The sequence below is a fragment of the Idiotropiscis lumnitzeri genome, chromosome 17, assembly GCF_059441095.1.
Source record: "Idiotropiscis lumnitzeri isolate Australia: NSW breed Sydney's pygmy pipehorse chromosome 17, RoL_Ilum_1.0, whole genome shotgun sequence".
NCBI classification, from domain to species: Eukaryota; Metazoa; Chordata; class Actinopteri; order Syngnathiformes; family Syngnathidae; genus Idiotropiscis; species Idiotropiscis lumnitzeri.
Genome location: NC_142407.1, coordinates 8,877,291 through 8,900,149, shown reverse-complemented (window position 1 = coordinate 8,900,149; position 22,859 = coordinate 8,877,291). Strand labels below are relative to the sequence as shown.

Below are 22,859 nucleotides of genomic sequence, written 5' to 3'. Positions count from 1 at the left end.
CAGTACATTACTATTCGCAGTTTTGTCATTTATAGTTTGTCCATGTGGGATAAAATATACTAGTTTAAACTTAATTATTTTAACCCATTTTCAAATTATTCGGATTCAAAGGATGTTTTGAGCAAGTTCGAATGTGTGCAAGAGGTTACTTTTTCCCATTTCTAGTGAACGCAACATTACCCTGGTGCACTAGGGGCAGAACAACATGGCTGCCGCTGCGGGCCGCTTCTACGGAGAAGGAGGCAGAGCAACAAAACGACTGAAAACCGAGGACGGAGGCATGACAACGGTTAGGCGTGCTTTCCTGTCGCAATATTGAGTTGTTAATACAATTAATTTCTATTTAAATGTGGTTTTAGACGCCTGTATATTGTTACTAAGAACATCGTGCGCTTCAATAGTCAAGATGCTAGCCATCCTAAGGAAAACCAATTGTGCCCACACGCTAGTTAGCATTTTCAAACTAGTCTGTCTTCTGAGCAAAGTAGACAATATAGTAGACCCCGTCGTCAGAATGAAAACATTTTTAAAATTCTAAAATATCAAATCAGTTATTCGCATTATCGTATTAACGTGTACGTCAACAGTCAACGTTTCCTGATGTTTAATGCTAACATCAATGCAATTTACATTTAATTTATCCTATATTGCTCCGTTTTGTCTGTTGTTTATTGATGGAGGTGAACTTGATTTCCCACATTGCTATGCACATCGTCTATGAGCCGTCTAGAGTCACTGTGGTGAAATTATTTTCAGGAGAGCTACGATGATCCCCATAAACCATTACCATCCCCGGTGGTGCACATCAGGGGGTTAGTTGATGGGATTGTGGAGACTGACTTGGTAGAAGCGTTGCAAGAATTTGGGTCCATCAGGTACTCATTCCCTGGATTTTTTTTCTACAAAGTATATTTTAAAAAAAATCCTACATAGGCTTACGTATGAAACGCTTCATACGAGTTTTCCCGTCAGATTTGACAGAAGCCATTTTGGAAATGAATCATTGCCGATCTCTTTTCCACACTGCATATTTGTGGTTTAGTTCAGCATTAAAGCTTCCCTGCCAGTTTTTTTTTTTTGCCTAGGAAGATCTTTGACCATTCCAAACAAGGATGTTTGGGTAGGTAATCACTAATCAGTTGCTCTCTAAAAATCATCAATCCAGCCCATTTGATTGAAAAAAACATGCAGAGTGATACCTTTCCACTCCCAATCTTGTAGGGATGGGCAACCTAAATGCTTGAGTGAGCCACAATTGTTCTTCAGTGATACCCGGGACCACATAGGACCACACATTTCTTTAGGAGCTGTATGACAAAAATGCCACTTTGAACAAAATATGTGTGAAAGACTTGCTTTACACAGTAGTGTTACAGAAGTGTTCAGTCTCATATGAAGTGTGCAAATCTATAAAGAGAGTTACATTTCATAAAAAAAATACTTAGCAAATTTATTGTCTTTTAAGCTTTGTCATATTGTGGGTTTCTTACCAAACTAGATTGTACCTACTCTTCCATAGTTCTGTGGCAATGATGCCCAAGAAGCGCCAGGCCTTGGTGGAGTTTGAGGAAATGAATGCTTCCTGCAATGCTGTTACATATGCAGCTGAGAACCAGGTTTACATTGCAGGCCACCCTGCCTTCATCAACTATTCCACTAGCCAAAAAATCTACCGGCAAGGAGACTCTGATGACACACGAAGTGTCAACAATGTGTTGCTGCTTACCATCTTAAACCCCATCTACCCCATCACCACGGTAATCTAAACTAGTATCATGTGTAAATATCTTGTCTTTGTAGCGTATTTAGGTAATTTGGAATTGGTGTTATATTTGCATTCCTAAAAATAAGCGTCATGCAAATCATTTACTCTGTGGTCTTATATTTAGAGGGGGTTCTTTGTGCATGCTTGGAGTGCTTTTTTTTTAATGATTCAAATTTACTTCTACAGGATGTGTTGTACACCATATGTAACAACTGTGGTCCTGTGCAGCGAATCGTCATCTTCAGAAAGAATGGCGTTCAGGCTATGGTTGAATATCCTTTTTGTCTTTTTTGTGGACAATATTTTTTTCATCATTTGTGTGAACCTTCTGTCTTATTTTGTAGTTCATATTGACTGCTGTCAAAATAACATTTGTGTAAGGACATTTGCACAATATTGTTCATCAATTAAAAACCTGTCACTTCCTGTAGGTGCCATACAATTTTGTCTTTGTGGTAAACATTGGCTGAAGTTACCTGCAGTGACTCGGGATTATTTTCTCAAACCTCACCTTAACTTACAGTTGCTACATTTGACTCAGTCCAAAGTGCGCAGAGAGCCAAAGCCTCACTCAACGGCGCAGACATCTATTCTGGTTGCTGCACACTAAAGATTGAATATGCCAAGGTATGTGTAAGACAGGCTACATCATCATTTGTACAAGTACAAATATTTAGTGTTGGACTTTCCTTTGTCACAAAATCCACAGCCAGCACACCTAAATGTCTTCAAGAATGACCAGGACACGTGGGACTACACAAACCCTAACCTGAGTGGCCAAGGTAGGTTTGGAACTATTTCTTCCCATTTCTACTTCCTCTTTACCTTTCATGCCACTAGTATTAGATGTTAGGTTTCTCTAATTGTGGAAATATTGCCTTTGATCACTTATGATTTCCTCCACTCACTCAACATTCTTATCAACCTGTTCTAAGGCATTATTCCCAATGCAATCACAGTTTTACGTATTTTCTTGCTCCGCAAGTGCACACAGTGAGGGCATGAGGGGTAACCTCATTGGCAGCCAATTATTTTTGTCCTATGCATGAGTAGAGACCAGTGCACTCTAGTCACAGTACCATGCACAAGTATTCCATTCACCTCTTAGGTCCACATTCCCTCAAGAGCATGGCACAGCAAAACATCCCTGCCTTTTCCCGTCCAGGAAATACTTGCAAGTATGCTCACTTTGAGTGTTCTATTAAACATATTGGAGATTTAATTAATTATTAAATGAAACCCATCATTTAAGGGTCCCGTGAAAGACATTGTGATGTCTTATTTGTAGCCATAAAAGATGTACACTCAATTTGTTAATTTACCATTAATTTCCTATTATAAAATATGATTAGTCAATTTATTTTGCTGGCAACTGTCCCCTGATTTATGTTAATGTCGCCAAAGTTTTAACCTTAGCAATTTTATGAACATCAAAGTATTATATTCACATGACCAAATTGGCATGAAATTATTTTAGTGTGGTTCATCTTTAATTTAGTATAATAAAGTATGGTGAGGAATTGAAATTTCCATGCAAAGCAAAATTCAGTTTTTAATGTGTCGTAAACATTTTAGTCAATACTGTTACTCTAATAAAGAATAATTGATAGAGCAAGTGCACTCTTGGTATTCCGTACCTTTAACTCCCTTAAACAGATTTGATTTATCGTACGGCCTTAACTGGCCGCAGGAGCGTAGTTTTTTAATTATTTTTGCCCTGATACAGAAAATGTCTATTGCAAATTAAATTTACAGTAGGTTAAACTCCTTTTAGTTTTTGATCAAACTGCACCAGTTTATAGTAAAACTGAATTAAGAATTAGGGACATGACTTTGAGATAATGAATGGATGGACGACTTTTTAAGAATTCTTTTCCTGGGATCTTTGTTTTAACATATACTGGACACACTGTTTAAATATATGCTTTGGTGTCAAAGTTATTTAAAGGGGAATTGAAGGCATTTTCTTTTCAATAAAATATTTAAGTGCCTCCTGCTAGTCTAAGCGCTGTACTCTGATTAATATTGCATTTGTGGTTAAAGAATTAAGCAGATGTGTCCATCAATTTTCATCCATTATCAGGGCGCTCATATTTTGCCCAATGGCGCCCTCTTCTGTCGACTGAAACTGATGTCAAAGTGCCCTCAGGCTCGGATCGCGGCTCTTCTGTTTAAGCCAGAGGGTGCTTTGACGTCAATTTCAGTCGACATTACAGAGTTGTACAGGACAAAATAGCAGCGCCCTGAGATTGATAACATGGTTGAGTTAATCTGTTTACGTCTTATTTCATGAACGCAACATTAATTATTAGAATGAGGGCGCATTAGAATATATAATCACAAAGAAAATATTTGCCTCCAGTTCCCCTTTAAGGTAGCAGTTCCATGTATTGTTCATTTTTTTTTAGTCTGTACACTTACAAAACAGGTTACAATCAAACAAGTTTGGGTGGAAGATCAATAAAAGGAACTTGACAGTCACTTTGTGTGGTGTCCAGTTGGGAGATGTGTTCTATTCCATATCTGCTGCCTTTTAAAGCAGAGGTACTCCTCGTGTCCTGGCCGTGCAAACCCATATACAGGCTTACCTCATTTTCCAAGCAGACACATGCTGCCAAAGACACAACAACCTCTACAGCGACAATAGAACAGCACCCAAAGCCATAAGTAATCTACTCTTTGGGACATTGGACACAGTGGGACAACAAACACTGGAACACAACCTCAACGCAGTACAGTACTTCCTCAGTTCATCGACACCTCTATCTCCACTACAAGGGACTGACAAGGGGATCCATTTTATTTTTTGGGTGATGGACAATCACTCTTTCATTTTGAGGGACAGAAAAATTCAAAGACCACGCAAACACGTCCTAGACCCAACATAGTCTGATCTTGATATGATGATAGGCATCGCCACCGCCACCTGTTTACAAGTACAGCACATCTTCAGAGCCTTGAGGAGCAACCACTTTTTCAACACAGTACATTGATGGTCTGGGCGGGTCGTTGTTGGCCGCACTTCCTCGCCCCGGGGCCCTTGGGCTATTCCTTCTGTAACACTACGACAGGGATCCACAGAGGAGTTTTCAAACACTCAGCTGACAAGGGAACAGATGACACAAAAGAGGCCCTTCTCTTGTTGAAACAATAATACAGCACGCCTCCACCTTCCTGTGCGAACACATGACATCACAACAAGATGAATATCCACGACTGCATACAGTGCGGAACTGTCATCACAGCACATCATCATGCAGATATACTGGCAAGCACTCGATGCCGCTTCTCTCTTTCTACAAGTGACCAACCGCCATTAAACCAAATCAAAGCAAGCAACATTTCAGTGCCGATTTTTACACAAGAAGAAACATCCACGGGGGGGCCCATGAAGACACAAGCATGAAACATTCAGCAAGCATACGAGTACAGATGCAAACCGATTACAAACCCTCATCCAAAGTGCAACATTTTTGGACTGGTATTCTGGTTTTACCTTTACCTTCCCACCCGTTTCCCTTTTTATCTGTGCTGTTCTGTTGTTTCATTATCCTTTTTTTTTTTTTTTTTTTTTAAACTGGCCCACAGTGATACCTTTAACACCTCCCGTGTGATGCAGGTTTGGCTCAGTGTGTCTGTGGACAGACAGCCCACTCTCAAATGATGCACTAATCCTGCTTTGTGGTCAGCACGGTAAGCTGGAAATGCTTGTCATAGCAACTTTGAAAAAAAAAAAAAGAATGGCAAAAAGCAAAAACCAAGCATGGATGTGTGGATGTACTTATTTTTCGTGGTGGGGATGCCAAGAAGGAAGACATGAAGAAAAAAAAATAAGAAATGGAGAATGAATTGAGCTTGGAGGGGAACATCCTTGCTGAAGAGTACCCCCTGCCCTCCCCAATGTGTCCAATACTTCATGTATGGTGCTGTAAGTACTGCTAAATGACAAATTGATGAAATGGTTTAAAACTGACAGTTGCTATGGACCAAAAATCAAAACTGGCATAATTACTTCATGTGTAATGAATGAAAGGGATACATCATTTTTCAGCTAGCTATGATATACAACATTTTAATGAATGTATGATGTAGTTCTAGTTGGATTTGGTAATGTGGTGAAATAATAACACTGGTCAACCCATTTTTGCACATTTTAATCAGAGATGCAAATCAACTTTTGAATTTAAATTTTCGTGATTTTTTTTGTGCTGATTCTGAATCTGTCCGTAACAACATATAATAATAATAATAATAATAATAATAATAAAGGATAAAATAGTTCAGATAATTATATACTGTATTTCGTAATATTTTTTTATTAAAATGGAGGTTTGGCAACAGTTGTTTTTTTTTTCCCCTGGTATCATCGCTTTAAATGACATGTTTTTATAGGTCAAGCTTAAACAAAAAAATGAAAATCTCTCAGAAATCTCAGAGAAAATGTGAAAACAATTTTTGATATCAGCGTCAAACATGTTTTGGGTCATGTAAAACCATCTCGGATTAAATTTAGCTGTTGACCAGTGTAATTGTGGCACAGATAGTTTTCTTTTTGACGACTAGAGATCAGAGAAATAATTTTGTCAGAGAACAAATTGGAACTGTGAATGACTGTGCTGTATTGTGGTTAGCGTAAACATCATAATGATCATAGTTCTTGTTTTACAACTGCTGAATACCAGACTGTTGTGATCACATGGAATGTTTTGTTATGCACACTGATTTAATTTTGTTATAATTGCAATGTAATTGTCAACAGTGTAGAGACATGTTAAGGCAGTGTTGTGGAATGCTTGTTTTTTTTTTCCCCCCAATTTAAATTTTGATTTGACATGTATGTGTACCTGCACAGATGCTGACGGTGAAGGCAATTGGAACAATTCACAAGGTGTGTTTGTACTAGGAGGGCAATAACAAACAAATCTCCATTATGTCATTAATTGGGTTACAAAATCATACCTGCAGTCAACGATTAAGATGCAAGCTCCTTCTGTTGCATGCCAGTCACCTTGTCCCATCACACAAAGTCACCACTGTCATTTTTCCAGCATGATGTCTTGTCGAGAAGCTCTTTTAATTGGCATTTTTGACTGTGCCCTACGTAGACCCTAACGCAAATCCAAACAAACGACAGAGGCAGCCTGCTCTTCTCGGGGACCACCCACCTGATTATGGTAAAAATCCAGAAAATTTCAATAAAACGTGCAAATTAGGAATATTACTCATGTTGGTTTCCTCCCCCCGCCCCCTCATGCTTTATCATAAAGGTGGCCCTCAGGGAGGCTATCATGGCTACAACGATGACAGCTACGGGCCTCCTCCCCACCGCATGGGGCCAGGTATGGGCGGACGTGGGCGTGGTAATCAGCGCTACGGCGGCGGATACGGGCCACCGCCCAACGAGTATGGCCCTCACGCGGACTCACCTGTGCTAATGGTATATGGTCTTGAGCCCTCAAAGATCAACGCTGACAAGGTCTTTAACATCTTCTGCCTCTATGGTAATATAGAGAGGGTGAGTATGATAACAGTGCTCCTTTTACAACGGAAGTCAACCCAAAATCTTTCTTTACAATAATGTGCCCCGACTAGTCTAATCACGGGGTTCAGATGAATTTTGCATTTATGGAATATGAATTAAGCAGCAAAATCCACACGTTTTTATCCAACTTCGGGGTGGCCATTTTGTGAATTTTTGTTGACAAAAAAAAAAAGGACATCACAGTGTCCAAGGGATTAGATAAAGACCAATCACACCACCTGTTTTCAGTGTTTGTTCATGTGACTTATGCAAACTGAGCCATGATTGGTCATTAAATTAGTCCTGATCAACTGTGATGTCGTTTTCAGTCAACAACAAGTGACAAAATGGCCAACCGGAATTGATAAAATACAATACAATTTTAAGTGGATATTTCTGCTTATTTCATATTCCAGAAACAATATTATTCAGAATGCCATGTTTGAACTTGTGGGGCTGCATAGAACACGTTAAGAACATTTTTGGGTTGACTTTCCCTTTTCAAGATTTGTTTGAAATGTTTGGTATGTTGTCAATTGCGTGTCCTTGTCACTGCAGGTTAAGTTCATGAAGAGCAAACCGGGAGCTGCAATGGTGGAGATGGGTGACTGCTATTCTGTGGACAGGGCCATCTCTCATCTTAACAACAACTTCCTTTTTGGACAAAAACTCAACGTCTGGTGAGTCTGGTAGTTTTAAAACTCATTAAAAAAATTGAGACGTTGGTATACTCAATATCCAGATACAAATGTATTTATTGTCTTTGCTTCGTAGCGTGTCCAAGCAGCAGGCTATAGTGCCAGGACAGAGTTACCAGCTAGAAGACAACAGCAGTAGCTTCAAAGACTTCCATGGTTCTCGCAACAACCGCTTCACATCGCCAGAGCAGGCAGCCAAGAACCGAATCCAGCACCCCACCAATGTCCTCCATTTTTTTAATGCACAGCCTGACATCTCTGAGGAAATCTTCAACCAGGTCAGAAAAAAATACAAGGCTTTTCCAGGGCATATTAAAAGTCAACCTACAATTGTTCAAATGCCAGGTTTTTGTGAAAGAAAAAAATAGTCTAAGAAAACAATTAGAAACTATTTTGCTGACACATAACGTTCCTTTTTATCTAAAGCTCGAGCTTTCGAACAGAAGCCTGCAGGTTTTGTGCTAACACTGACTGGAATTTGGAACTGTTTACAATTCCCTCCACTTGATTAAGTTCCAGTTCCAGCTGAAGAAAAACAGCCACAAGGCATCATGTTGCCACTGCCGTGCTGCGCTGTCACGATGATGTTCTTTTGGTGATGAGCAGTTTTGTTTTTGCCAAACCGCCAAAAATTTCAACCTGGGTTTCATCTGACTTGAACAGATTTTCCCATGACATTTGAAGCGTGTGATTTTTTTTTTTCCTCAAGATAAGGTCAGGTCTTGATCCTTAACCCTTCTCCTAACTGATACCTTTGGAACAATATCACTTTTATGCTGTGGAAGCTCTCTGCGGACCATGGCTAGTGCTGTAAAATCAAACTATAGTAAAATAAAACGATGTATGTTTACTAAAGACAATCAGCATCAGATACACAAATTCGGATTTAAAAAAATCTTGATTGTTCTGTTGATATTGCAAAGGAAAAAAAATCCGATATGTCGCACATTGGCAAAAGAAAGCTGAGCTGCAGTGTGAACATAGCCTAATTTTTTTTTTCTTATTTTCTATTCTATACTACAGATCATAGATAATAGTGTAAATGGGATTTTTCAAACTTGGCTCATGTTTTTGTAACACAAAAACTTGGAATTTGAAGAAGGGTGTGTACAATTGTTTTTATATGCTCTGTAGGAATAAAGTTCCTTGGGTTATTGAATTTCACCTGATCCCATGTTTTATCATTTTAGGTCTGCGATGAATTAGGAATTAAGAGTCCTTCAAGTGTGAAACTTTTCAGTGGGAAGAGTGAGTAATTGCCATGAGTATTTGTGGAGTGCTTGACATGAATTAACTACCATTTATTTTCATAATATCAACTAGATGTCCTCATCCAAAATTAGATTTGAACATATTTAGGTTGATAATGTGTTTTTGCAGTTTGTCTGCTTCTCACAGCGAATACACACGTTGTTGTGGAAGAAGCCTTATCAAAATGATTGTCTTGAGTAATGCACACAAACACCAAACAGCCTCAGTTTCATCACTCATGAATGAATGTATGATGCACATACCCTCCATTTCAGAAACGATAGCTTTCAGGGTTTACTTGGGAAAAATAATGTAAACCTTGAGGCCCATTTTTGCGCTCCAAAATACCATTGTCATGAATATCATGTTTTGTCATGTAAATCAATTGTCTAAATGGTAGCATTTTATTTAATAATATTACATTTGTGATATTGTTGGATCGTAACCCAAGTCCTGATTTGGTCAGTTTAATTTATTTCATGAATCAATACTAGTGGTTGCGTTGTTTTTATTAATTAATAAACCAATTTTGAAGTGTTGAAAGTATGTCACTCTAATTAATACGCTGAATTACTAAAAAAAAAAAAAAGCGATTTGTTTTAATTTCCTAAAAAAAAAAAAAAGGTTCTGTCGATGCAACAGCGACAATATTGTATCTTGAAGGCATGATGCCATTATCACTTATGTTACTAACCCTCATTTTTATTCATTTCATAATTGTCTACCCGATACCGGGTGTGGCTCATTTGCAGTCATACAGTACACATGACTTCCACATAAATTAAAACTGTCCATGTTTATTATCAACAGTAACATCATATATTTAATTTAATCATTTGTTTTGTGTGGCACTACAGGCGAGCGAAGTTCATCAGGTTTGCTTGAGTGGGAATCTGTTAATGATGCCATGGAAGCCCTTGCAATGATGAACCATCACCAGATGAAAAACCCCAGTAATTATTTACACAAATTGCAATTACAAAATGTTTCTATCATTGTCTTCCCAAAGTATGTGTATAATGTGTTTCCCCTTGCTTTTTCTAGGTGGGCCTTACCCTTACACTCTGAAGTTGTGTTTCTCAACCACCCACCATTCCAGCAGCTAAATACAACTGCTTCAAACAATGTCACATTTTATTTCTTTGCATAAACGATAATGTCGTTCATTTCTCATTTCCTATTAAAATGTTCACTCATCATTGACACATGTAGGGTTGTTGTTCTTTGACGTTATCCTTAAGTGATTATAGTGTTTCTTCTTTTCATTGTGTTATCGATCCCCCAACCTAAAATATTTAAATGTCAATCCAGCCTTTTGTTTTCAAATGCAGGTAATTTCACATCCATATGTATTTATTGGCAAGATGTGTAATGAGCAAATTGCAGTTTTCTGATTAAAAAGAATACATTTCTATTGTCGTTTAGTCAGCTACCTCCTTCATGTTAACATTTTACGAATGAATGAAACAAATGGAAACACTGTATAAATTATTTTTTTTTGCTGTGAACTGTGACCAAATGGGAAGCTTAAGTCTGAACAGTGTGACAATACAGTACAGTAATAACCAATGAACATCTAAAATGCAGATTTTTAATGTTTGAATTTTGGATAGGAAGAAATATACTTAATGATGTTAATACTTGAAGAGGGGAAGTGCTTTTGTGTATGAACTTTTTTTTCTCAACTATGCAACTTCTCTTCGTCAACGGCTTCATGTTTCTAATCCAGAGGTTACACATTTACTATTTGTTGTATTTTGGTTTTCCACAGGAAGGGATTTGCTTTCAGATTTTTATCTTAAATGGAACATTTTAGGTCACTCGAATGTAGTCATGATAATATATTAAAATATAGTTACATCTTAAATTACGCAATGTTAGTTGAAATAAGAATGCCTCGATTGATATACGTGAGCGACGCGTCAGTTGGAAAGAAATGAAGGGTTTTTTTTCGAGAGCAAAAGCCTACAACTCCCATCATGCCTCGGGCCCTAAAGTACGTAGGTGTTTCCGGTGTCCTGTAAGATTTTACTTCCCTCTGCACGGATCGACGCGACCAAACCAAGAAAGAAGACGTTGAAAACTACCGAATGTCGTAGAATACACCCGTTTATCAAGCTACGTTTCGTTAAATGAACATTTAAAAGTGTGCAGTATGTGGTGAACTGTGGCTGAAGAAGGAAGGACCGTCGGAAACATTGATCGCAAGGTTTAGGCCTAGCAAAGAAAGTTTGGTCGAGGGCCTGTAAACAACATGTCCTCCACATCGCAGCCCTCCTCGAGACGGCAATGGTGCTACCTCTGCGATCTACCCAAGATGCCCTGGGCCATGTTGTGGGAGTTTAGCGAAGCCGTTTGCCGGGGATGCGTCAACTACGACGGCGCGGACAGAATCGAACTCCTCATTGAAACCGCCAGACAACTGAAAAGCACGCATGGAGTTTTGGAGGGCAGGTCTCCTGGCCCTCAGCAAGGCAAACCGAGCTCGACTGGGTCCATGGAAGCCGGGCGGCCGCATGGAGAACGTCTCGACAGGGGGAGGGGTGAGTACAGTGTGTCATCTCGTCTCCCGAATGGTCTACACAGAGCCGAGGATGTCGCCTTATCAGAAAGCAGCCGACAGAGCCCGAACACTCGCAGGGTGATGGCGGGGGCTGTTCCGAGTCTCCATGGAACGATATCCCATGCGTTGATGGCTCAGGGCTTAGTCGCATCCCCGCATGGTCTCCTTGCGCCGATATCAAGCTCTAGGCCGGGGGCCACTTCAATTGCGGTCTCAGCTGGCCCCATCATGAGTGATGCTTCCAGAAGACAAGCTGTGGCGCTGGGTGTAGGAGCGAGCACGTCTGCTCTCGTGGGCATCGATCCAGCGGCGTGGAGGAACAGCGAAGTGATGGCTGAACTCAACGAGGTGGCGCGCAGCAAGGTGGAAGGCTGGCCCAACAGACCAAAAGTTGTCAGGGATGTTCTCCTGGCTCTTAGCACGTGTGTCCCCTTTACTGTGCGCTTCAGGAAAGACCACAATCTGATGGGGAGGGTTCTGGCTTTTGACGCCAGCGCCTCTGCTGAGTTTGAGCTCAAGGTCTTTGTGGAGTACCCTGTTGGCTCAGGGATGATCTTTTCGGGAGTTCCGGACCTAGTCAGGCAAATGTTCCGTGACTCCGCCAAGGATGCCGGTAAAGCAGTGAATTCTGGGTTACGCTACGTGGAATATGAGAAACGGCAAGGGAGTGGAGACTGGCGAGGGCTGTCTGAGCTTTTAAATGACGGCGTGCGCATGTTTAAGGAGCCACCAATTCCAGAGGTTCTTCCGCAGCCCGATACAGGCTTGCCCATGGCGGTGGCCGCACGTTCTGTCCCAGCAAAGAGCACAACTCGGCGCCGCAAGGCTTCTCCGGGCTCAGAGAACGGCGAGAGCGAAGGCAGACCTGATCACCCATCCAGAGAGGTGTGGTCCAGAGGCGCGTACCCCGGCATGGAACCACTTCCAGGAATGGCCCCCCCTCCTGATGGCCCCCCTCGCTTACACAGCCAGCCTTCGCCCATGTCTGCGCTTATGGGGGTAGCTGACAGCCTGAGCTCCAGCCAGGTGGCCAGAGACAGCCCCGGTATGTCCTCAGCCCACTCCTCCTCCGCCGGACGCACCGCCACCAGCAGCCCCTCTGCCGCCACCGCCTCAACCTCCGTCTCTCAGGCGCCCGTGGGCCTGAGCAGCAGCACGGCTAGTGGGGAGTCAACTAGCGGCGGGAGTCAGGGCGCCCTGCTCTGCTGCACCCTCTGTCGAGAGCGCCTGGAGGACACCCACTTTGTCCAATGTCCCTCAGTTCCACATCACAAGTTCTGCTTTCCCTGCACCAGAGGCTTCATCCGTAGCCAGGGCCAAGGAGGAGAGGTGTACTGCCCGAGCGGAGAGCGCTGTCCCCTGGCTGGATCCACCGTGCCCTGGGCCTTCATGCAGGGTGAGATCTCCACCATACTGGCTGGGGACGGTGACGTGACAGTAAAGAAGGAAAATGACCCTTGACATCGCCATCTCTGAGCAATGGTATGATCATATATCTTCTCTTTTCTTTTTAACATGCTCTACATGCAACACTAAAGCTGGATGTAAAGTGCAAATTGTAGTTTTGCAGAAAAACATCTCCGTTCAAAAAAATTAAAAAGTCTCATTTTATCACATTGGTAAATGAAAGTGCACTTTGTAAATTTTTCTCTTTCAGCAAATGGCATGTAATTAATACGTCAAATGCAGCTTGATTTGATGGCCAGAAAGTTTTCACTGAACAACAATACAGGGGAATAAATCATAATACATTGTTACCATTTATAACACACCTATGGTAGAAAAGTAAATTTAAGAGTCAACAGAAATTAATAAACTGGTGAATGCAACTAGACAGTGCTTGAAAGAAACGAACAACAAGCCTTTAATTGTGAATAATTATTTACAAAAAAAAATGCCCTCAACGCACGTTGATTGCACTTTCAAACGATACAAGCATAGCAGTGTTAATTCTAAGCCTCATCAAAAAACAAAGACTAGCAAAACTGAGAATTACTGATTTATTTATTAATTGTAAAGGTTTTTCCGATAATGACCCAAAAGTGAGATGCGGCCGCAGCTAGCAATAGCAAGTAAAGCAACGAGCTTTGTCTGGCTACTCCGCCCTGCTAAACGTGGAGGTTTTCAGCTACTAACTCAGTAGTCACAGCCTCCATCATCTCGCCTCTGTGCTGGTGAATAAGCTACACTTCTTTCAAGTATCGTTTTCACGAAGGGAGTACACGGAGCAATTAACGGAGGAAAAGCCGGAGAAGCCATGCTAATTGCTTAGTAACGTAATGTCACGGTGAAAGGCCGGAATTAAAAGTGCTTTTGCTGACTGAGTACACTTCACAGAGGTCTCGCTGCACCCATGTTAAAGTGTGACTTATCCAACTTTGATCAGCAAAATAGCAGCCCATTTAATAAGTGTCTGGAGAGACAATTAATAAAAAAATAATGCTACACACGCTGCAGGAATTGTTACGGCTCCCTCCCCATCAATTGGTATGAGTGGCCTAGAAGATTAAAAGTATATTGAGAATAGGTCATACCCAACGTGGAAGGATAGAATATGTTGAATGCATATAATAATGCAATTGTGATTTGTTTTCCCACTAGTTCTGAGTTTTGATTTTGGCTGTTGAGATCTGGAGGCAAATTCTTCTGCCTCAACTTCCCGCTTCTTTACGAAATGTATTTAAGAAATCATCAAGCTCACATTGTATTAATTGTTCATGCTATGCGAGACAGTAGCACACCGCCAAAGCGGTAAGAAGACCAACTTCAAAATAAAGAGATAAAATAAAAAAATAGACTTGCCGGTAATTATGCTGACTGTATTGTGCAGTGCGAGCCTGACACAGTTGCCATTCGGACTGATCACTTTTTAATAAACCAGGCTTGCTCAAGTGTATTGGCTTAGCCGGAAAAGCACTTTTGTCACTTTGTCTCGTAGACCAAAAACCATGCTGAGATATTTGTCTAAAATCTCACTATTTCTAGAGCGGGAAATCGTGTGCTGCTCTGCGCAGTTTAAATTTGGATATAAAATCATGAATAGGTAAAAATGAAAAATAGTTGATTATTTAGTAGAAATTATAATTTTTTGTCTTCTGTATCTTAAAGCCCAAAAAAAAGGATATTTTCTCCATTTTTTTTTCACACAATATTTTGAAGGTGAAAAGGCAGCCAATGTTGGAGTTCCCATCTGACATAACATTAACATTTCTTGTCCTGCTTTATTTCTCTAGCGGATGTTGATGATTTCCAAAGCACTTCCCTACCACGTTGAGCAGAGTCTTCCCTCTCTGCAGTTCATGTGCCTCTCAGGACCGAAGAGCTGCTACGTAAAAGAGGACGAGTTGGTTTCAAGGACACAAGACCCACGCTTTTCATCAGGCCATTTTCAATGTCTCCAATTGAAAGCACACCCGTTTTAACGAATAAAACTAAAATAATTTTTTCCTTTGTGTATAATGTCGGCAAATACCGATGATACTGATCGTTTGACCGATTATACGCCCCACACTCACAAAAAAAAAAAAGAATGTCAAAAGTGTTCTCAAAAGGACAATTTTTTTTCCTTTCAACGCCAAGGATTGAATTAATGTAATCTCACTATATGTCATGTAGGTCTGTCAAATATGTGAATTTCCTTTCAATATGGCTGTAATTTCTATTTTTGATACAATTCAAATTTCATTCATTCTCGTTTTGTTTATAGTAAGAAGACCAAAGATGGCATCATTACTCAAGTGTCATTTTTATTTTATTTTAGTGGCGTATGTCGTATGTTGTGATAACCATGCCGCCACTCACTAACGTTCACAGATTTAAGCTTAATTTACTTTATAAAAAATTGTATACGGCAAGATAATTAGCACCACAATCTTAAATGTTAACATACTTGTGATCTCAATGGATCAGTTCTACAGTAAATTGCAAAGTACAGTAGTTAAATTGCTATCTGTCTGTCTTTGACTGTTTATATTTGTCTCAGAAGTGCAACAGACCCTCAGAATTTTTTTTTTTTTTTTTTTACAAACTTTATTCAATAAATACCAAACAAAACCCTCATCAATGTATATGACTCATTTGCTGAAATTACGTTGTGCTATGAAAGAGTAATTGCTTCCTTTGTGATATCATTTTTTCAAATGTTCGATTCAGCAGTTGCAGTCAACAGATTCAGTCAACACAAACTATTGAATAGGTGATTTATTGCAAAACTATTCAAGTTCAGTACTTTATAGTTTTTTTACTTTATATTTATAAAGGTGCACACAAAGTAGATAAAACGTGAAATGCAAGTGTTACAGCCTCTTGGAGTGTCAAAGTGTGATAGTCGACAATACCACAGTAGCTGCAAAATTCACACCACCTAACGTCAGAAGGACATTTGGACAGAAGTGGCTTAAAAAAAAAAAAACCTTTGTTACTTTCATCAGCCTTCCACGCTGACATCCAAGTCTTTTTAAGACTGGCTGTCGTGCCTGTAAGGGGCGATGATGCGATATGGAGGGTTTGAAGTCAACATGTGGCTTTACGAGCTTCTGATGTCGTATTCAAGGCATGTGGCTTTTAACACAAGAGACCCGCAGTCACGTCCCTTTTGTGATGACAGTTTTCTATTTATCACTGTGCAGCAGATGACATCATAAAAGTGGGACGTTTCTTCTAAAAACTCACCCCAACCAGATTTTCGTGTACAATTCTCTGACTTGTGCGCACAAAGTGGGCCTCAGGCGCGTCGTGAATCGATCCGACACTCAGATTGGACATCTGCCGTTTCCCATTGCTTCCTGAGCTCCCTTCAGGGTCTCCCGCTTCACACATTTCCAGTAGCCAGAGAAGCCATTCTGTGGATGCACCTGTATATGTTTATCACATAAAATAAAGCAAGAATTCTCGGAAAAATGCTAAGAAGACTAGCAAAGAGAAATCAAACAACAGCAGAAGCTTATCAGTTGGAGAAAACTTCACACTCATCTGTTCAATGCATCAACGATTCAATTAAAGTGGCAGCGATGTTGCCTGATTATGAAACCACAGTGACGGATACCCACCTTGAGCCCCCGCAGAACGCGGTCCTTCATCACTCCAATGAACTCTTTGTGGCTCAGGCAGTGATCCCCGTCCATGTCGAAGAGTTTAAACACGGTGTCCAACACGTTCTCAGACAGGTCGTGGCCTGTGGCTATCCTCACCGCCCGCTTGAACTGGGCTGTTTTCAGAAAATGGAAACAATTGACTGTAGAAGACGCCGTTCCGTTTCTTCCTTGCTGCGTATTCTAGCCGGACAAGCGCTCATACCCATTCCCACGGGACGGTTGGCTTCGCTGATCATCTTCATGGAGAAAGCAAAATCCTCCAGGTTGTTTGTGAACAGGCAGAAGGCTTTGAACTCCTCAAACGTGATGCTCTGCGGAACCGGGGCGATAATATTTGATGTTGCACTTTGGTCACAAATAAGACAAGACGTTCCAGCGTACCTGTCCAGCTGGGATCCTCTTCCTCATGTTTTCCCAGTAAACTTCATTGTCTTCCTCGTTGGTGTAATGCAGCAGCCACTCTGCAAAGTCCTCCCGTCGCATGGTGTCCATTCCTTTGGAGAATTGCAGGAACTCCATTTCCTGAACCTCAGCTTGTAGGTCCTCCATGAACCTAAGAGGCGACGTAATTACATTTGAGGTCAATACAGTGTGTCCAGGTGCAAATCTGTACGGCGACACGGTTCAAATATATGGTATATAAAAAGTGGGAAAAAAATGTAAGATGAAAGAATTATTGCGGACTTGTACAACATAGCCAGCTTGGTGTAGGCTACTTGTCGAAGCTGGTAAGCGTATGGACTTTTTTTTTCTTTATTTTTTTTTTTTAACAGCTGTTGAACCAAGATAGCAAAACAGTAATTATTTTCATTAACATAAAGGAGATGTAAACATTACTAAGATGGGTAAATGAAGCTTCAAATCTGCTTCATGAACCAGTTGTAGTATTTTTTGTACTCCAGTAGATGGCACTCTCTGTTCAACATTGGGCTGAAAGCACACTGACTTGACCTTTTTTTTTAAACCCTTTATTTAAACCAACAGTGCCATCTAGAGGACTCAAAAAATATAACAACTGGTTCATGAAGCACATTTGAAGCTATTTACCCATCACAAAACATTACGTTATATTATTTTGGGGGGGATTTAAAGAATTATTCCTTCCAATGCCTTTTTGCTATAGGGGGTGATCAAGTATAGAATAAAAATACAAGTTGTTTAATCATCTTTGACCCCGCACCCCAAGTTGCAAACAACTTTACGACACCAAGGTCCCACTGTAAAGTGTTCACCAAAAAGTGAAGACGTGTTTCAAGTGAACTGATGACTGAGTGTCTCATTACTTGCGGAACTCTTGATATTTCAACTTGTTTTTTCCATTCTTTCCAAAGAAGTATGCCTGCAGTGTTGTGTTGACGTGGTCGACATCCTCGGTTGCTCGCTGCAAGAACATCAACAAATTTCGGGGGAAAAAACAACAACAAAAAAAAAATGCTGAAGTTTGTTGCTAGAATGTTGTTGAAACACAAAGTGTGGATTTCCTGACCTCCGGGTTGCCCTTTGAAATTTTCATTTTACTTTTTCCAATGATTTTCTTAAGCTGAAAGACAAAAACAAGGAAATAAAGAGATTATGAATAACTTCCACGAATGAAGCATTAGGATCTTTATCCAAGTCATAGTGGCTTCTTAACAATAATAATAAAAAAAAGGACAACATGCACTTCTTATCCTGAAAGCAGTCTGCTTGTACATCTGCCAAAATAGAACCTAGACATGCAAGCTAGGACCACACACACACACTTGGAATCACAAACTCATCCTCTCATTCATGTGCTTGCTCAGGTCACAAAAATGCTGGAGGGAATCAACTAAAGAGAAGGGCTGAGTCAGGCTAGAGAGATGCAAACAAGATAGATGCAAATCGGCCTGGAACAGTTCTGGTGCCCTCACCTTCCGACCGCACTTGCATCAGGCAGCATTACAAACGCAAACAGTGTGACATTTGAGCCCAAAAAAAACAAAAAAACAATTCCTACATCCAGCCACCCATTTGTGAGGAGAGCATTCAAACTGTAAATGGTGAAAATATGCAAGGTGGTACAACTGTCACTTTGTTTTACCTTCATGAACTCCTTTTTGTCCACTTGCTCGTTGCCATCCACATCGAGCATTTTGAACGCGATATGAAATCCTGTGCGTGGCTCTGCAACAGCAAACGGCATCAGTTGTCAATCGTAAAATGTATAAGTGCAACCTGCTAGACAGCAATGAGGGGGAAATACAATCTAAAATGATGATCATAAAGTTCATGCAGTGTTTCCGTCAACTACTCACTTGTCAGAATCGTCAGCAAGAAGAGGTATTCTGTGTAGGATATCAAACCTGTATAACATTGTGTCACAATTACAAAATGACAATCCAATGAAATAGTCTAACTACTCACATCACTGTTTCATGGCGGATCCGAAAAACGTTGACAGCATGCGGTAATTAAACGTCACCCATCTGGCAAGTGTTTGCCCACAGTAGTTGTAAATGGCCCACTTCTTATTGAATTTCAAGCATGGACACTTTTTTTTGTATGTCCTGTTATAATCGGCATTCAAACAAACTAGTGCATGAAATTTTGCGTTTTTCATTGGAAATAATTAATACATTTTTATTCTACGAAGGAGAAGCGGGAAAAAATTTTTTTTATCAGGGGTTGCACATGGCTCGACTGGCTTTGGATTGCGGCCCACAGTGGGGCCTGTCACACTATTTGAAAAGGGGGGGGGGGGGAACACTTTTTAAGTTACATCCCATATTCAAAAACAGGACATTATTTCAAATTGACAGTGTAGAAAAGGTGCAAATAAATTTATTACGATTCAGTTAATGGTTTAGTCTGCAATGCAGAAAAAAATAATAAATGAGCAAAAATGTTAAATGATTGTAAAATTCGAGGTTTCGCTGCATGTGTGCAATTTATTGGATCGCAGCACTAACCAGAATGAACCACTCATGCAAGAATCTTGTCCAGCGGTCACTTGACTTACCGTTGTCACCCCAAAGTCTGAATAAAGTATTGCCAGGACGAGCTTTGGAAGCAGCAACCATCATCTGTTCCACTTCCTATAAAGATGCATATCAGTCTCCAAAAGTGAAACACTCAATTTAGTTCGCTACCGAATATGGCAAATAACACTTACTTTTGTTGTTAGGTCTCTCTTCTGGAGCTTTCCTACGGCAGAGACCAGAAACATACAGGCTTGAATTTTTTTTTCCTTTGAGAGGATATTTTACTAAATGAATTACTTTATTTGAGGAGCAAATTATAAATATTGATTAGCATATTTTTTACAGGTTAATTCTGGGATAACTACATCAAGCATGGATCTTACGATCAACATTCTCCAGCATCACGGAGAAGAGGAAATCTCTTGGTGTCATGTAGGGCTCTTCTTTATAGACAATTGAGGCAAACTGGATGAAACGCCTCTTTCTCGCAGACATTTGGGGAGCTGCAGACTCCTAAAAGCAAGACAAGATGTTAGTATTAATTTAACTAGAAAGCAACTTGAACATTGCTGGCGTGGGTGTATACGCCGCTGAATAGCTTGAAAGAAAAAATGTCTCTCGAGTCACACTCATGATTGCTTGTTTTGAGTGATGACGGAACCTGTGTCGTGTTTTTTATCTTACCAGTAAAAAACACTAATGATGGCATAGAACAGGTGTCCTCGTGTTAATTAAAACATTGACATTTCTTGAAATATTTAACACATCTGGTATAAGACTAGCAACATTTCTAGTAGACAATTCATATTCAAAAACATTTAGGTGAGTGAGGCCATTCTTCGTTTTGCAGCAAATTGGCCAACTTACAAAAATGTTTTTGCCTTATACTTTGCCAGGTCCCCTATGATGTTACTCTGACCTGCCACAATGGCTCATATTTTTTGTCGCTTCTAACGCTTATTTCATTTTATCGACTACAAATACCTCTTAACTGTGATATATTTGTAATTTCCAAAGTATATTAACAATTCACGGAATGTTTGATAATTATCAACTTTTAATTCTCTGCATGGCGCTATTATAAAAACGATGTAGAGCAAAAAAAAAAAAAAAATTAACATATTTGCTCTGATTTACTATATTCATCTTGCATTAAATTTGCAGATTATAATACTTTAGCAAAAAGGTAGATTTCGGATTATTTTCCATCGAAAATTTCAATTCAAACATTAACATTTTCCTTTCGTAATCATTTTTCGGATGCTGACATATGACGTGACTTGAATTCACACCCATTACCAAATAGCTAATTAATAAGAAATAATTATATACTTTATGTATGATGTCTGTTTCTGTATTTTACACGCATTCCAATGATAGCAGTCTTTTGAAATGTGATGAAGAACGTGATGGATCTTTCATACTCATCTTGACCCCCCCCCCACCAAACAAAATTTACTTTGCATTTAAACGATGGCATGTAACATAAATTGCTGCATTTCACTGCTTTGAAAGAGTTATAATTTTATATTTGTCATACGAAACGAGAATTATATCATCGAAATCGTCTTTAAAAGACCCGCCTACCCTCAATTGAATTGTGAAATCTTTACGCACATAACTAAACGCGAACCTGTTAACCACAAAAAGTTAACGATCGAGTTGCACCCTTCAAAACGCGTCGCTAACACAATCGATACATTGAAGTATGTCACGTTCATTTAAAAGCTGCAATACAAAACAAACTGCGTCTGTCAAGTGGAGGTAAAAAGTTGCGATTTGTTTTGGGTGGGTACTCACCTTTTGCTCTTCTGCGTGAACGACGAAGAGAGGAATACTTCTTCTTTTCAAGTTATACTGGGAAGAATAGCCTATAAATCCAGTCGCGACAATAGTGCCACAGACGACAGCTGGGCGCCATGATAAACTTCTCAAAGAATGTGAGCCCCTGACGGCGTTCCTTAACAAAAAGGTAACTTTTGCGAAGAAGGCCATCTTGCGGATCTTAGCACAAGCTCGGAGAGCTTCCGTAGCTGGGGTTTAGTAGGCCCCGCCCACTTGTGGCGCTCGAGTAGGTCACGTGACGCTTGCGAGCCAAGTAGAAGACTTCTGCTCAGGAATTAGTTTATTTTGCCTTATTCCCTTTTTTTTAACAGCGAACTCGTAATTAAAGTGTGGATTTTCATTATTGTGTGTTCTCTTAAGAGCCTTGACAAAAACATTTAGTTTTTAATCCATGACTGCCTGAAGTCTGAACCATAAATTGAATCAAATTCTGTTTCCTCCACAGATGTTTTGTCAAGCCTTCACGGAAATCACCTCTAGTTGCTGTTGTACTTTGTGTTTGGATTTGTAAGCTATTTAAAAAGTTTGGAAAAATCCATACAGAAAAACTAGTTCAATTGGCATTTTACCTGACAGTCAGGTTAAAAAAAAGCTGATTAGAAAAATCTGTTTTAGAGGACATAATATAAGAATGACAAATTTGTCTCGCATCAAATACAAAAAGATAATTCATTTAATTTGTAATAATGGGTATCACCCATTAGCAATTTTATTTCCTCTGTCCCAATATCTTGGACTATAATTGTACAGCGATTAAATAGAAGCAAAGTCTTCTTTCACAACTGGAACCACTGAGGAACAAACACGGAAGCGCGAAATTACTTTGTAAGGGCTAAATATTTGTAACATCATCTTCTAGAAAAACCTTAAGAGGGGAACAAAAGACAGTGGCAAAGTGAAGGGATGAACTGTTTTTTTTATACATCACCATGTTTCATATTTCCACAGACAGATGTAATTTAGATGTAATTCAATTCAATAAAACAAATCATAATGTTCATGTACATTCTTGAAGCATACATCAAGTTGTGCAGGATTTGTGCAATAATGTATACATGTCTGATAATTTTTTCTTATAGAACATACCCCCCCCTGCTGGCACTATAGTGCTGATGAACGCACAAGCACATTTTTTCTTACTTTTTTTTTTTAACTCTTATACGTTTCAACCAGTCACACAA

The 22,859-nt window shown here is 39.9% G+C and overlaps 3 protein-coding genes across 6 annotated transcripts; 2 read left to right on the top strand and 1 right to left on the bottom strand.

Annotated features, from left to right (window-relative positions):
- Positions 1-139: 139 nt before the first annotated feature.
- Positions 140-10,647, top strand: hnrnpl (heterogeneous nuclear ribonucleoprotein L). 3 transcript variants are annotated; one of them, XM_088279007.1, is made up of 14 exons: positions 140-289; positions 757-875; positions 1,520-1,757; positions 1,952-2,039; positions 2,298-2,392; positions 2,475-2,547; positions 6,618-6,653; positions 6,871-6,939; positions 7,033-7,280; positions 7,845-7,966; positions 8,061-8,262; positions 9,175-9,232; positions 10,093-10,188; positions 10,280-10,647. In XM_088279007.1, the coding sequence occupies exons 1-14, from the start codon at positions 206-208 to the stop codon at positions 10,339-10,341; spliced, it is 1,590 nt and encodes a 529-aa protein (XP_088135133.1). In that variant the 5' UTR covers positions 140-205; the 3' UTR covers positions 10,342-10,647. The 3 variants fall into 3 exon arrangements, with proteins under 3 accessions (XP_088135133.1, XP_088135134.1, XP_088135135.1); XM_088279008.1 differs by lacking the exon at positions 6,618-6,653; XM_088279009.1 differs by lacking the exon at positions 757-875 and having other exon boundaries at positions 171-289.
- A 569-nt stretch (positions 10,648-11,216) lies between these two features.
- On the top strand, positions 11,217-15,857 carry LOC148320074 (interferon regulatory factor 2-binding protein 1-like). The gene is made up of 2 exons (XM_088279006.1): positions 11,217-13,280; positions 15,032-15,857. Exon 1 carries the CDS (start codon positions 11,490-11,492, stop codon positions 13,257-13,259), a length of 1,770 nt encoding a protein of 589 aa, XP_088135132.1. The 5' UTR covers positions 11,217-11,489; the 3' UTR covers positions 13,260-13,280; positions 15,032-15,857.
- Positions 15,858-15,983: 126 nt separating this feature from the next.
- On the bottom strand, positions 15,984-21,894 carry micu2 (mitochondrial calcium uptake 2). 2 transcript variants are annotated; one of them, XM_088279010.1, is made up of 12 exons: positions 21,634-21,894; positions 20,217-20,346; positions 20,025-20,056; positions 19,872-19,947; positions 19,168-19,215; positions 18,954-19,036; positions 18,378-18,431; positions 18,175-18,272; positions 17,273-17,444; positions 17,094-17,202; positions 16,847-17,004; positions 15,984-16,651 (listed from the first exon to the last, which is right to left on the bottom strand). In XM_088279010.1, exons 1-12 carry the CDS (start codon positions 21,826-21,828, stop codon positions 16,550-16,552), a joined length of 1,257 nt encoding a protein of 418 aa, XP_088135136.1. In that variant the 5' UTR covers positions 21,829-21,894; the 3' UTR covers positions 15,984-16,549. The 2 variants fall into 2 exon arrangements, with proteins under 2 accessions (XP_088135136.1, XP_088135137.1); XM_088279011.1 differs by having other exon boundaries at positions 15,984-16,639.
- Between the last annotated feature and the right edge of the window lie 965 nt (positions 21,895-22,859).

Coding starts and splice junctions, on each gene's coding strand:
- hnrnpl (XM_088279007.1), top strand. CDS start 206: ATGGCTGCCGCTGCGGGCCGCTTCTACGGAGAAGGAGGCAGAGCAACA. Junction 876..1,519: donor CAAGAATTTGGGTCCATCAG/GTACTCATTCCC, acceptor ACTCTTCCATAG/TTCTGTGGCAATGATGCCCA. Junction 10,189..10,279: donor TCACCAGATGAAAAACCCCA/GTAATTATTTAC, acceptor TGCTTTTTCTAG/GTGGGCCTTACCCTTACACT.
- LOC148320074 (XM_088279006.1), top strand. CDS start 11,490: ATGTCCTCCACATCGCAGCCCTCCTCGAGACGGCAATGGTGCTACCTC.
- micu2 (XM_088279010.1), bottom strand. CDS start 21,828: ATGGCCTTCTTCGCAAAAGTTACCTTTTTGTTAAGGAACGCCGTCAGG. Junction 19,948..20,024: donor AGAGAGACCTAACAACAAAA/GTAAGTGTTATT, acceptor GCATCTTTATAG/GAAGTGGAACAGATGATGGT. Junction 19,037..19,167: donor CTTGCTGACGATTCTGACAA/GTGAGTAGTTGA, acceptor TTGCTGTTGCAG/AGCCACGCACAGGATTTCAT.